A 13,921-nucleotide genomic window follows, 5' to 3' on the forward strand; every position below is an offset into this window, starting at 1 on the left:
CAGGCACAATTTTGGTGCCCTAAGTGGATAGCACGAGAAACTACCAGAACTTAATTCATGCTCTTCACTTGGCCCATAACAGCAATAGGTCAGAGCAAAGAAGTGGAGCCATGAGGGGTGTAATTCCAACCACAGGGAAAGCCAATCTAGCAGAGCATCCTGACTTTTTGGGTAGTGGGGGTGAAGGAAGGCAGCTTCCTCTGTGGCTCTAATGGCTGATGTAGGTTGTTGGCAAACATCACCGCATGAGTTACACTTGAGTCACATTTTCAAATTTTTCTTGGCAAACATGAGGGATAGAAACACAATTGTTTGCTAAATGAAAATTTAGATTTTGACATGTTATGAGGAAGGCTCCTAGGCATCACCCCATGATGCTATAAGGCTCAGTTCACCATCACTGCCTCTGGATCATCTGGTATGCTACATAACTGCATTGGCTATTAAGCAAGTGTAAATAATTAAATCCAACATCACTCGTTGAAAATAGATTTATTTTTTGTTAGGCATAGACAGCATGATGATAGTTAGTCTTCCTGCCCTAATATGCTTACCATCTAAATCCATAGGACAGAAAAGTGTTCTCTCAAAAATGCTTTGAGAGAGATAGGAGATGCCATTGTTACTAAAAGATGTTAGAGACTGTGGACTTTGTAATAGAAATTTTTCGGGAGGGTTTGGAAGGGGGAAAAAAACCACAAAGAGGGTAAGCGCCTGATAGATTGTGACAGTGAGCATTTCAGGCATAGGAGCAGTATGGAGGCAATCTAACTCAATCCCTTCTAAGGGGACTATATACAATAATTTATACGCGTTCTTAAGAATTTTATACTTACTAGATGGCTTATGCAACATAACGCAATTATACACCTAATTACCCTTTAAAGCAACTAAGTACCTCTTTCCCTTCCTACATACAAAATTGTCTTCAATATCTATAATATATACAACATACAGGTAATTTACAGTATTGTACCATTTTCTGTATACAGTGAGTATTTTAAACAGTTTGATATAGCTATACATTTCCAATTGTTACTTTCTTAATTTCCCCCAATATATTTAATATTAGACAGATGCCAACTCCACAAAGACTTGTTTCTCTAGAACTCTTACAACTGTGGAATCTTCTCCCATGTCCTGTTTAACTAGAGTAATAAAAGTTAGTATTTTCAAAAATATTTAAGTCTTTGCACCTGATCCTATCACAATTTTCTTCAGCTATTATGATCGGTATTCAAGTAAACATACTTTATATGCAATAGGCTTTACAGTTATTTTCAGCTCAAATTCTGAACATACTGTAATAAATACAAGTACAGGACCACATTATAGAACTGTCAACACAGCAAAATGTTAGATACATAAAAGCAAATCAAGATATACTAAAAGCACTTAAATTAAAAATATTCAATATCTGATTGCCCTGATTCACATCAATAAGAAAACTGTCCCAGTATATCATTTCTTCTAGTTTAGGCAGCAGCATCAAAGAATGCAATCAGTGCATTTTGGTCATAACTGTCCAAAATTTCCAGAAGAAGAGGAACTTTGGTTTTCACATTTGTGCCTTTAAATTTAAATTTATCAATGAAGAGATCTGTAATCATGCCTGCAAAAATAATGTTGATTGACAAGGTTTAGTCTTTGCTTTATTTTTATTAAAAGAAAACTACTGTTAATGTAATTTGAGTTAAATTATGGTTGACTTTCTTTTAGATTATAGAACTAAAATTATTTAGTTTAATGCAATATGTTTCAAAATTCATTTACAGTTGAAGTACCAGAGGCCCTGGGATCCTACAATACTTTATGTTTCAGCTACATTCCAAATAACAGCATTTCTGCCTTTGAATTACCTGCATCTCAAGTGGAAGGTGCTCTTAGGACAGAAAGAAAATTGCTTAAAAAAAAAAAAAGTTTTAAAATGTGTTATTCAACTAACAGCGTGTGTATGTAGGCTTACTGAAGCCTATTCACTGTCACACCTGCAGATTGTATGTGCTGTGAGCAGCTTCCGTGGTTACTTTACAGATTTCAAGATCCAGATATGCAAAGATTCCATTCAACACTGGATAATTTTAAGATCTATAGGGTCTCAAGGCTTCTGGTGCATTGTGAATTGGTCAGTTCTTGAATTTTTCTACCGGTATTACTAAGAAGTTCTGATCCAGCAAGTTCAGTACTTTAGTAGAAAAATCAGATTTCAATTTTATATATCTACGATTTGTATTTATATTTCCCACTATGTCTTTCACTTTTGACTTTCAATGTAAATACAATGACTTAGAGCCTGATTCAGGAGAGAACTTAAGGACATGCTTAAATCCATCTTTGGTCAAGATAACACTTGCCATATTACATCAACAGGCCATAAACACATATCCAAAGTTAAGCACATGTTGAAGAGCTGTCCTGAATAAGGATGCATTCCTGAATTGGGGTTATAACACAGTCATCCCTCTGTTTTAGCATTCCACTAAATAAAGTGCATGAATCTCATTAGAATAATCCAACTCCTGAATTTTCAGCACTGCCTTAGATCTCATTGATTCATTTTCTAAGGTTCTCTTCTGAATCGTTCTTGAGTTTCTGAAGAGTTTCATATAGAATCATAGGACTGGAAGGGACAATGAGAGGTCTTCTAGTCCAGTCCCCTGCACTCAAGGCAGGACTATGTATTATCTAGACCAGGGGTTCTCAACCTTTTTCTTTCTGGGTTAGAGCCCCCTGAACATGCTATAAAAACTCCACGGCCTACCTGTGCCTAGGGTGACCAGATGAGAGACGTGAAATATCGGAGGGGGGGAGGGTGTGCCGGCAGAGCAAAAAACAAAAAAACCAAGAGCCAGCAGTGGAGGAAAGAACAAAAACAAAAGCAAAAAAACCCCACAACAACCCAAGAGCCGCCGGAGCATAGGAAAAATTGGTGGGGGCTGAGCACCCATCGGCAGCTCCACGCCCCGCCCCCCTGCACCAGCTCGCCTCCACCTCCCCTGAGTGGGCTGCCGCATCCTGCTTCTCCCCCCTCCCTCCAGCACTTGCGCCGCCATACAGCTGATTAGCGCAAGCCTGGGAGGGAGGGGGGAGGAGGAGGAATGCGGCGTGCTTGGGGAAGAGGCGGGAATTTGGGGAGGGATCCAATGGGGGAGGGAAGGGGCGCGAGCCTCCTCCGCCTGTGCACCGGAGGGCAAAATATTAGGACAATTCGCGTCCCGACCGAACATCGGTCGGGACGCGGGACAAACAAATAAATATCGGGACAGTCCCAATAAAATCGGGATGTCTGGTCACCCTACCTGTGCCACAACTGTTTTTCTGCATATAAAAGCTCGGGCTGGTGTTAGGGGGTAGCAAACAAGGCAATTACCCGGTGGCCCAGGCCACAGGGGGCCCCGCAAAGCTTAGTTGTTCAGGCTTTGGCGTCAGCCCCAGGTGGCAGGGCTCGGGGCCCCGAGCTTCAGCCACACAAGGTGGGGCTTCCTCTTTCTGCCCTGGGCCCCAGCAACTCTAATGCCGGCCCTGCTTGGCAGATCCCCTGAAACCAGTTCACGGCCCCCCAGTGGGTCCCCTCCCCCGGGTTGAGAACCACTAATCCAGACCATCCCTGACAGGTGTCTGTCTAGCCTGCTCTTAAAAATTTCCAATGATGAAGATTCCACAACCTCCCTGGGCAATTTATTCTAGTACTTAACCACCCTGACAGTTAGGAATTGTTACCTAAACCGCCCTTGCTGCAATTTAAACCCATTGCTTGTTATCCTATCCTCAGAGGTTAAGGAGAACAATTTTTCTCCCTCCTCCTTTTAACTACCTTTTATGTACTTGAAAACTTATGTCCCCCTCAATATTCCCTCATAGATCATGTTTTCTAGACCTTTAATCATTTTTGTTGCTCTTCTCTGGACTCTCTCCAATTTGTCCACATCTTTCCTGAAATGTGGCGCCCCAAACTGGACACAATACTCCAGTTGAGGCCTCATCAGTGCGGAGTAGAACGGAAGAATTACTTCTCATGTCTTGCTTACAATACTCCTCTTAGTTAACATCCCAGAATAATGTTTGCTTTTTTTGCAACAGCGTTACACTGTTCACTCATATTTAGCCTGTGATGCACTATGACCCCCAGATCCCTTTCCACTGTACTCTGTCCTAGGCAGTCATTTCCTATTTTGTATATATGCAAATGATTGTTCCTTCCTAAGTGGCGTACTTTGCATTTGTTCTTATATGTATGTCAATAATACTAAGTGCATAATTTGACTTTTACCTTTATTTTTCAGTTTTATTTCATAATATCAAAATCTGCAGTAATACCCAGACTCTTAAGTTTACCCAGAAGAGTTTTACATGCATATTCACTGTGATCCACTGGTCCTCCTGCTGCTACTAGATTGTACCTACCTGCCAATTTAGTCTAGTGCTATTACTAGAAAACTTAGAACTATATTTTTATCCTGTCTATTGCTCTCTCTCTTTCTCTCTCTGGCTGTTAATATTTTTAGTGTAAAGAAAAAGAAGCTAAAAAAGAGAAAAGCTCTATTAATGAACGAACCATAAAGTCTCTCAAGATGTGCAGGTTGTTTCTTGTACTCTTCAAGAAGGTAGTCTGCTTCCTCTAAAATGCAGCGGTACTCTGGTATCAGGAAGTCCATATTTCCCTCATGAATCTGCAACTCCTTAAAATAGATTTTAAAATGTTATAAAAGAATTAAAAGGCTGTCAACTCTAAAAACCTAAGAGAAATGAAAATGGAGTTTAGATCTGACAGGAGGCAGTGCATAGACAGGTGAAACAGTCCTTCAAAACTGCTCTTACTATTTTGGAAATGTAATTTTTCTCCCTCTCCTCACTAAGTTCCAAACAGTACTGCCCACTTTTAACGCTGGATTCTCAAACCCCTGTGTTACAGCTTCCATTTCTGAACACCAGCAGAATATGACTCCCCTTCACAGTTCATCAATACTGTTTCTTCACTGGCTGGTGGTTTGGAACGGAACAGTGATCTTATACTGGAGTTTTTCCAATCTGATTTTGGTGTCTTTCTGGGAACTCAGAATAAGAAACGGTATCATCAGATGAAAATGGATCCTACTCAGAATTTGCTACCACATTAGACGGTGTTACTTTTAAATACTAGTTTGCTCACCTTTTTTAGAAATAGTCTATGGACTGATGAAGGAATCGTCAAGTGAACAAGCATTTGGAGTTACTTCAACAGGCCATTTCTATGCTACAAAATCAGTCTGGGTTTTGGAGCTTTCTGAGGTGAGTAAAAGTACAAACCGCAATATCCCAATGTAGAGAATATTACAGTAACACAGGAACTGATACTGAAAAATTCAACAGAGAAACTACTGGCTGTCAAAAATAGGAGTGATAGTTCAACCTGTCCTGGCCAATTCAAAGAATGAATTGGGGCACCTGAAATCTTAGAATTTTCATTATCTTCTGGCTCTGGAAATGACTTCATAAGAAGTTGGTCCTGTAACTTTTTTTTTTTTTTTTTAAACTAAACATATAATTTTAACAACATGTATTATAGTTATCTTACAATGTTGTTCTACTGCGGAAATAGACCACTAAAAGTGGCATTGTGGAGTTGTGTTTTTTTTCCCCATTAATTTTTGTATCTAACAGGCATAGCTTACAACTAAAAAGATGTTCTCTCTAGCTGACAGCCCCAGAAACTCTGCAATCTGAGAATCAAGATGGGTTGTTGTTGGTTTTTCCCCTTGATCACCACTTGTAAGCAAGGTTCTCCAGGACAAGCCCAGGTTATATAGGTGTTCAGAAGTGCCAATAATTACATAAACAATTCTGTTATTTCACAAGAAGGAACAAAAAACTGCTCAGTTTCCTTCAACTATGCTGATTCTTCAAGACTGCAAAGGGTAAAAAGCAATAAAACTCCCAAAACATATTTTGGTTACCAACATCAGAAAATAGGATACCCAGAGATCAGATCTGCTGAGTAAGAAAGTGTCATTTTTACATAGTCACTTTTTAAAGTCAGTAAGTCCACAGAAAGAACAGAAATATATTTTCAAGTAGTTAGGAGAAAGAACTCCATCAAAGACTACATAATCTTGCTTTACACTGACAATTCATTGGGATTTATGAGAACAAAATATTTAAAAAGACCTCAGCTCAAATTATCCTTTGTTCTTTCAGACTAAGTTAAGATTATGAGCAATACTCCCCCATCCCTCCTTATATTTAACCATTTCTAGACTAAAGGCAGACATTATTCTTTTGTGGCTGCAGGAATGGGACTCTCCCTCTGGATACAAACTGAGTACTGGGGGATGGAAAGATTATTTCAAAGGGTTTTTTTTTTGACTGCCACATATATTAAAATAAAATATCAAAATTTAAACAATCCAGTAGCCAAGAAATATAATCACCACCCTAAAAAGTTAAAGGACGCTCCAATTAACAAAACAAAACAAAAACAAAAACAAAACAAAAAAAACCTAAACAAAAAACCCCCCTCACTTTATCTAAAAATCTGAGCTACTATTGTTACAAATTAAGAGAACAAATTCTCTATGTTTTCAGTTTGTTTACACAGTGCAGCAGTGACAGCACTTTAGGTCTCATCCCATTCCCCTTAAAATCAATTGAGGTCTTTCCATTGACTACAATAGGATTAGAATTGGGCACATAGCATATAGTCAGTGCCACTTTTCCAATTTAGTAGTCACTTTCCCATTGCTGTTTGGTTGTTCACACAGAAACAGGGACAAACATTTAAAAGAAGAAAAGGTAGGAAAGTTCGATTGCAGAAGTCACAAAAAGTTGCCAGTGGGTCTTCTAGGAATCTAGGGCAAGTATAGTACCTGAAACTATTTATAATTAATGTTTAAAAACAAACAGACTTCATTTCAAGTTATGGTGTTCTTTTTTTAAAAAACCAACATGATACCATGAAATAAGGAAAGAACAGTTGCTTAAACTCTTCTTGACACTTTAAGAGGACAGACTAAACTATTACTCACTAGCATTTTATACCACCACTTCTCTGGTGGTTTCATCTATTTCTTCTAAACCTAAACTTTCATTAACAAAAAAAAAAAAAATCTGTTTTATGGTTGAAGAGACAACCTCCTCAACATGACCTGATGCTATGCTGCCTGAATCTCCAAACAGACAGAAACAATAGTGCTGTGAGATGTGAACTTTCTCCATGTATTTAACTGGGATGTTCAAGGGAGACTGTCCTCAGAAAAATGTCTATGTAAAGTGGCACTTAATAGAGCAGTTCCCTGTATATTATTCCAAGTCATGCCTGCTAACTAGCAACAAACCTTTATTATATTTTACTCCTGTTAGTGCTACAGAACCAAACACAGAAATGAAAAAGGGAGCCAGGTTCCTTTCTGGCTCATATATCAATAGAACTGTTAATAAAATTCTAGTCAAAAAACCTTTATTGTAGGGCAGTGGCTCTCAAGCTTTCCAGACTACTGTACCCCTTTCAGGAGTCTGATTTGTCTTGCATACCCCAAGTTTCACCTCACTTAAAAACTACTTGCTTACAAAATCTCATTTTTACCATATAAATTATAAAATAAATCAATTGGAACATAAATATCATACTTATACCTCAGTGTATAGTATGTAGAGTAGTAAAAACAAGTCACTGTCTGTATGAAATTTTAGTTTGTACTAACTTAGCTAGTGCTTTTTATGTAGCCTGTTGTAAAACTAGGCAAATATCTAGGTGAGTTGATGCACCCCCTGGAGGGCTTCTGCTTACCCCAGGGGTACACACACTCCTGGTTGAGAGAACCACAGTTGTAGGACATTAAATAGCCAGAGAACTCAGATTCAGATTCCAGGCTGAGTTGTGGCATTTGACAGTTAAGAAAGAGGTTAAAACAATCCATTTGCCAACTAGCACATTGGGGGGGGGGGGTAATTCTACAGAATTTAAAGCTTTCCATTAAAAAAAAAAGTTTCTAGTGAGTATGATTGTAAAGAAAATATTTGAAATATGAATCAATGCAGTGCTGTCTTCCTTAGTGTACAGAAACAGAGCTCCAGTAGGGCAGCTGCTTTTAGTCTTAAAAAGCAGCAGCACAAATGAAATTAACTAGACTAGCAGCCATGAAACTGATCAACACACAGTCCTCTGCACAGCAATTAAATAAACAAGAATCATGTCAACTGTACTCTGTTGCTGCTTGAGAAATTTATGAACAGTAACACAGGAAGGCAGTGGAGATTTTATTGCCAGGGTGAAAAGAGTCTTGAGAAGGAATAGGTAGCAGAGACTTCCCCAGCATAGCAGCCAAAACTGAAGGAGAGGCAAATCAACATCTTAACTATTAATTATGGATTATTTCAGCAGAAGCAGCCAGCTGCTGTGGTATTGTGGACAGCAGTTAAATACCACAACCACTCTCCCGCATCTAACCACTGTTTTTCCTCGCTGTCCTAGGGCTTCAGTGGAGAAACTGACTTAGGCACATTTAGAACCGATGCTATTGCTGCCCTTTATTTGGCTATTTACAGGTGCAATTCCCTGATCTGCACACACACAACTGTAGTAACTGTGTAGCCACACACAAACACCGACATTTTTTGAAAATCCGTCTCTTAAAAGGTCATCTTTGGATTTCAGAATTAACACTTGACTGAGACAACTGGGATGGTTTACACCTCTTAGAGACATTTAAAGCTGTCTATGCTTGATTCACAATTAGAAACTTAAATTTTTGTAACCATATGGGTTAGAAATTTATTTAAGGCTTACATTTTGCAGAATCTGCATTTGTCATGGAGACCAGATAAATATATCAGGCGTGACAGATGTCTGACACAATTGTACTGGAGAATAAACCACCATTTCTTATAGATCTGCATCTTTAGAAGGATGCCTATTCAGTTTAACACTCTGAACAGACTAGATTTCTGTGTAGCCACAGAAAAGGTACAGTCCTCCCTTCAAGACTATCCTTAAGGGGAGTTTTTAAAAATGTGTATTAGGAGTAGTAAATGCAGGACATCAATCGATTCTCCAATTTAGACTACTTCCACCTTCAAATGATTACTGACGTGGTTCCAGGGTCAAAGATTAATAACTTCTGAATAATCGCCACATACTTCCTGCTGATAGCTGGGGCAGAACCCCAAGAGTCTTAGTTTATCTTTTGCTGCAGGTGATTATCTTCTGGTTTAAAGACCAGTTCTATTTTAGTTTATCTGGAGCCAAGGAAGAGAAGGAGGGAGCTGGAGAACCAGTGTTAGACAGGGTAGCAAGAGGTAGCTATATTTAAAAAGCTGGTCACAAATAACTGATCAATCATTAAAACAGATTACTCACTAGTCAAGCTCGAATACAAGTGGTGTATGGAGTTCTTTTTAACAAAATCTCTTTGATAACCAACATACATGAACAGCAGTCCTGGCAACAGAAATACTGCAAACACAGTGACGGCATGCATCTGACAAGTCACGTATAACTTGGTCGCTGCCACCCTAAAACCAAACAACTCCCCCTCCCCTCTCCACAGTAGAAGTTATGATCAGATACCTACTTTTAAAGCATCTATTAACTGAACTTTCTTGGCCAACAGCAGCTGATATTCTAGTTTCGGGTGGATTAGTTTTAATGTGTGGTTCACAGATACTTCATTTATATCTAGTAGGAACAAAAAAAATTAGCAATCAGATCAATACTTTTAATGCATTTCATGCATAAGATGATAAAATGAAGTAGAGGAGAAAAAAAAAATCTTACCATATGATATATTGAGATTAATTTTCCTTTTGGTGGCTTCTTTAGAGAGCACATCTTTTAGAATGGATATGGTAGAAATGTTGTCAGATTTGAAAAATCCCTCCCCTTTTCTGCCAAAACAAAAAAAGATTTAAGAAGTAGAGTTAGGGCAGGCCAGTGAACTTGGTTTCCATTTTAAAATGATAAATAGGGCTACCCCACTCTCTAGTCAGGGGATGAAGCACAACCTCCTTAGAGGCCATCGCTAAAGCTATTCCACAGATTAGTTATCAGAATATTTCCATACACTGATTTCATCACACTCGCTATCCAGAGCTCAATCTTGCTACACCACAGAACACCATTCTCTCACAGTCAGAAAGCATAGGCTGTTCTTATAGATTTCCTATGCCACAGAGGAAGCAGGGTTTGTCTGTATGCACGTGCGTGTGTGCATGTAAAAAATTTGGAACACCGTGTAGTATCTAGGATTCCTGACATCTATGTAGCTACCTAAGTTACAGTGTGCCTGTCACCATAATATGAGTGCCTAACACACCCCAATATCAGTCTCACTTTACATGAAAAAGAGTAGAAAGCGTTTTGACTTTCTCACATCAATTTATAAGCATTTCTTATTGTAATCCAAGATCAAATTGGAATCTATATAATTAGAGTAATAGTAGTTAATGTTTCCAGCTTCTACAACTCGATTATAAAGCAAAACGATATCTGCTAGCTGAAGCAGCACACTGATTCATTTAAAGAGAACAGAGAATATTATTCCTAACACTGAAAATAAACATTTCTCTAATGACAGGTTTCAGAGTAGCAGCCGTGTTAGTCTGTATCCGCAAAAAGAACAGGAGTACTTGTGGCACCTTAGAGACTAACAAATTTATTTGAGCATAAGCTTTCGTGGGCTACAGCCCACTTCTTCCGATGCATAGAATGGAACATATTATAATATGAATTGATATGCAAACTAGATACAATCAACTTAGGCTTGAATAGAGACTGGGAATGGCTGAGCCATTACAAACATTGAATCTATCTCCCCATGTAAGTATTCTCACACTTATCAAACTGTCTGTACTGGGCTATCTTGATTATCACTTCAAAAGTTTTTTTCTCTTCCTTAATTGGCCACTCAGAGTTGGTAAGACAACTCCCACCTTTTCATGCTCTCTGTATGTGTATATATATCTCCTCAATACATGTTCCATTCTGTGCATCCAAAAAAGTGGGCTGTAGCCCACGAAAGCTTATGCTCAAATAAATTTGTTAGTCTCTAAGGTGCCACAAGTACTCCATTTCTCTAATGGAAGCTGCAGAAAGGGGAGGATTTTTTTCAGCTCGAGGCTTTATCACATGCTTTTTTCTTAGGAAGATTAAACACCCATTAAAACTCTAATGATTAGAGCATATTTTACTTGTAACAGAGAGGGAGAGAGGAACTCACTAGTGATTTAGCTTCCTTTACTGAAAAAGGAAAAAAATAAAGTTACAAACCAGCATGTGCTCTAAGATAGTTTTGCTATACTTGTTAGGCAGGCACTTATATTTGCAAAAAAGGAACACTGAATTTGTCTCTCTCACAGCAAACGGTATGCTAAAGACACAAATTACAAAGCCAAATACATTAAGGCTTCCCAGTTTAGCAATGCTCAATTATTTTCAAAAGCAACAAAGAGTCCTGTGGCACCTTATAGACTAACAGATGTATTGGAGCATAAACTTTCGCGGGTGAATACCCACTTCGTCAGACGCATGTAATTCACCCACGAAAGCTTATGCTCCAATACATCTGTTAGTCTATAAGGTGCCACAGGACTCTTTGTTGCTTTTTACAGGTCCAGACTAACACGGCTACCCCTCTGATACTTGACAATTATTTTCAATGATCTCACCCTTAAAAAATACTACATTTTGAAGGATCATCTAATTACTGCATAATACGTACTAAGGATCAAATCTGACAGCCCTTGTGTAAGTAAAGTTCTCATTGACTTGAAAGGGAGTTTGCCTAAATAAGCACTGTAGGATTTGATTGAGGCTGGTATTCAGAATGGACACATTTAAGGTGAAGACATGGAAAAGAGAAGGCTCTGCTCCATAGCAGGATATTTTATAATCCTGGACATATGGAATTATTCACCCTGTCCTCTCCATGGGGGCCTCACAAGAACTGGGTGACCCACAAGGATTGGGTGACAGACAGGGCAAAACTTATTGTCTGCTATAATACATCTTAACAGGAAACCAGCTATGTCTTCAAGGAAGCATTGCCAAGGTATATTGCCTCTACACAGATTGCTCTGGCTTCTGGCAACTCTCTCAAGATCCTCAGATTTCAGGGGCTGAACTCTTTTCTTGTTTCACAGGGTGGAGGAATGTGAACTGTTTCCCCCCCCCCCGCCCAGCCCTAAAATAAAACAACCAGATGAAAATTCTGATTGCAGTCCCCCTCCATAAAAAAGTTTATTTAGGAGACAATTTAGCTCTATTTATATATTTGTTTTTAACCAAAACATGCTTCAGCAATCGTACTTGATTTTACCTGTAAGTACTTTCAAGCTGTGTATCCAGGAAGGTGTTCTGAAAGTAGAAAGTCACACTATCGCCTATTGGAGTTTTTTCAGGAACTTCAGGCAAGCAAAACACAACCCAGGAGTGAATTTCAGCAAAACTGAAGTGGCCTTTGAGCATCAGTGTGTTCATGGGTCTATAGTATTTTGAATACAGAAAGAAGATGGGAATTAGTTACTGATGAGCAGTACAGATGCTGCGGTAGCTATGCAATTGCAGACAAAAGTTTATTTTTCATATGGTATGTCTTCCGCCCTTTCAGCCTCAAACATGCGTTTTCACTGACTTCTAGCAAAGTCCCAACTAATTCAGACTTCCTGCACACTGATATATATTCTAAAAATTGCAATCAGCATTCAATAGTATTCTCTGATAAATTCAACACAAAATCCTGTGTGTGTGAGAGAGACACTTCTTATTTGAATATTCTCAATCCAGATGAGTCACAACTGGGCAAGAACACCATACATTGGCAAACTGTTTTTCCAGGTTACTTGTTTTGCATTTTAAAAACCAAAGCAGGCTGTGGGTGGAGTGATCAACTGACAGTGCAGAAAATCAGAGTATTCGAAACACTCTCATGAGTCTCCTGTTCTCTAAACCAGAGATATGCAAGTACTTTGCAGAGGTAATACATGTGAAATAGGCATAATGGAACGAATAGGAAACCTTTCCCATTAGCATCTCAAGCAAGTGAATCAAGGAGGTGTAAACGCATTTGGTCTAGTTCACTGGGATTCTATTTTCCTACAGTCCTTTTTAAAAGTATGCAATAGCCGTGATGTAAGAAACAGGAAGATTAAGTATAATTGGATAAAATGGCAGCCTCACAACAGAGGAATAAAAGGCAAACAAGAAACCCAGACCAGTTTTTGGACTCAGCTAGATATGGGAGGGCACTATTTGTTTTTAAAAAATAAATAAACACCCTAGAAGAGACTTGCGATGTTGAGTATTACAATCAGTTGCTAAAATGATTACTGCAGGTTACGCAGTCAACTAAGTTTCAATTGGATTGAACCAATTTTTGAAGAAGTATTGCTCTCTCTTTGTAAATACCTGTCATGATCAATAAAGTGAGTTCTTTGATGAAGTGAAAGTGGTTTAATCTGATATTGACAAAGTTGGCAGGTTTTTGGTTGAATTCTTGGTGTTACATATGCTTGCAGTGTCCCATACTGGCCTTCAATTGATCGAATCTACATCAATAAACATAACAAAGAGGAGAGGGGAAAAAAATAATGAATTTACCAGAATTAAAAAAATATATATATATTTTTTTTTACAAACTACAGTACTAAGTGATCCAATTAACAGTACTCCTATAAAAGGGGAAAATCTAACTTTTTGAAACTAGATGGAATAGCATTCAACAAGAAACTGCCAGAATTGGCACAGATTTATTACAGAGGAAAAGAAAATCTATTTGCTTTGATTCTGACTGCCCAAAGAACAAAGACTTTGTCCAGCCACTCCTAATCCTTTGGTGTTACTGTACAAGTTTTTACAGAATTTATGCTATGTAAGATAATGACATAAGACATGTCATTCTACACTTAAAACTATTCCAAACCAACCACCTCAACAGCCCACCCACCCACTTCA

General features: G+C 38.5%; 1 protein-coding gene across 1 annotated transcript in view; it reads right to left on the reverse strand.

The window, feature by feature from the left end:
• Positions 1 to 1,475: 1,475 nt before the first annotated feature.
• Positions 1,476 to 13,921, reverse strand: part of BBS7 (Bardet-Biedl syndrome 7) — a 46,151-nt gene continuing 33,705 nt past the window's right edge. The window contains exons 14-19 of the mRNA XM_065404632.1: positions 13,376 to 13,515; positions 12,288 to 12,452; positions 9,749 to 9,858; positions 9,546 to 9,649; positions 4,556 to 4,679; positions 1,476 to 1,612 (exon numbers count right to left, since the gene is read on the reverse strand). Coding sequence (XP_065260704.1) covers positions 1,476 to 1,612; positions 4,556 to 4,679; positions 9,546 to 9,649; positions 9,749 to 9,858; positions 12,288 to 12,452; positions 13,376 to 13,515 — 780 coding nt within the window. The remainder of the gene's footprint in view (positions 1,613 to 4,555; positions 4,680 to 9,545; positions 9,650 to 9,748; positions 9,859 to 12,287; positions 12,453 to 13,375; positions 13,516 to 13,921) is intronic.

This window comes from Emys orbicularis, chromosome 5, assembly GCF_028017835.1.
Source record: "Emys orbicularis isolate rEmyOrb1 chromosome 5, rEmyOrb1.hap1, whole genome shotgun sequence".
Taxonomy (NCBI): domain Eukaryota; kingdom Metazoa; phylum Chordata; order Testudines; family Emydidae; genus Emys; species Emys orbicularis.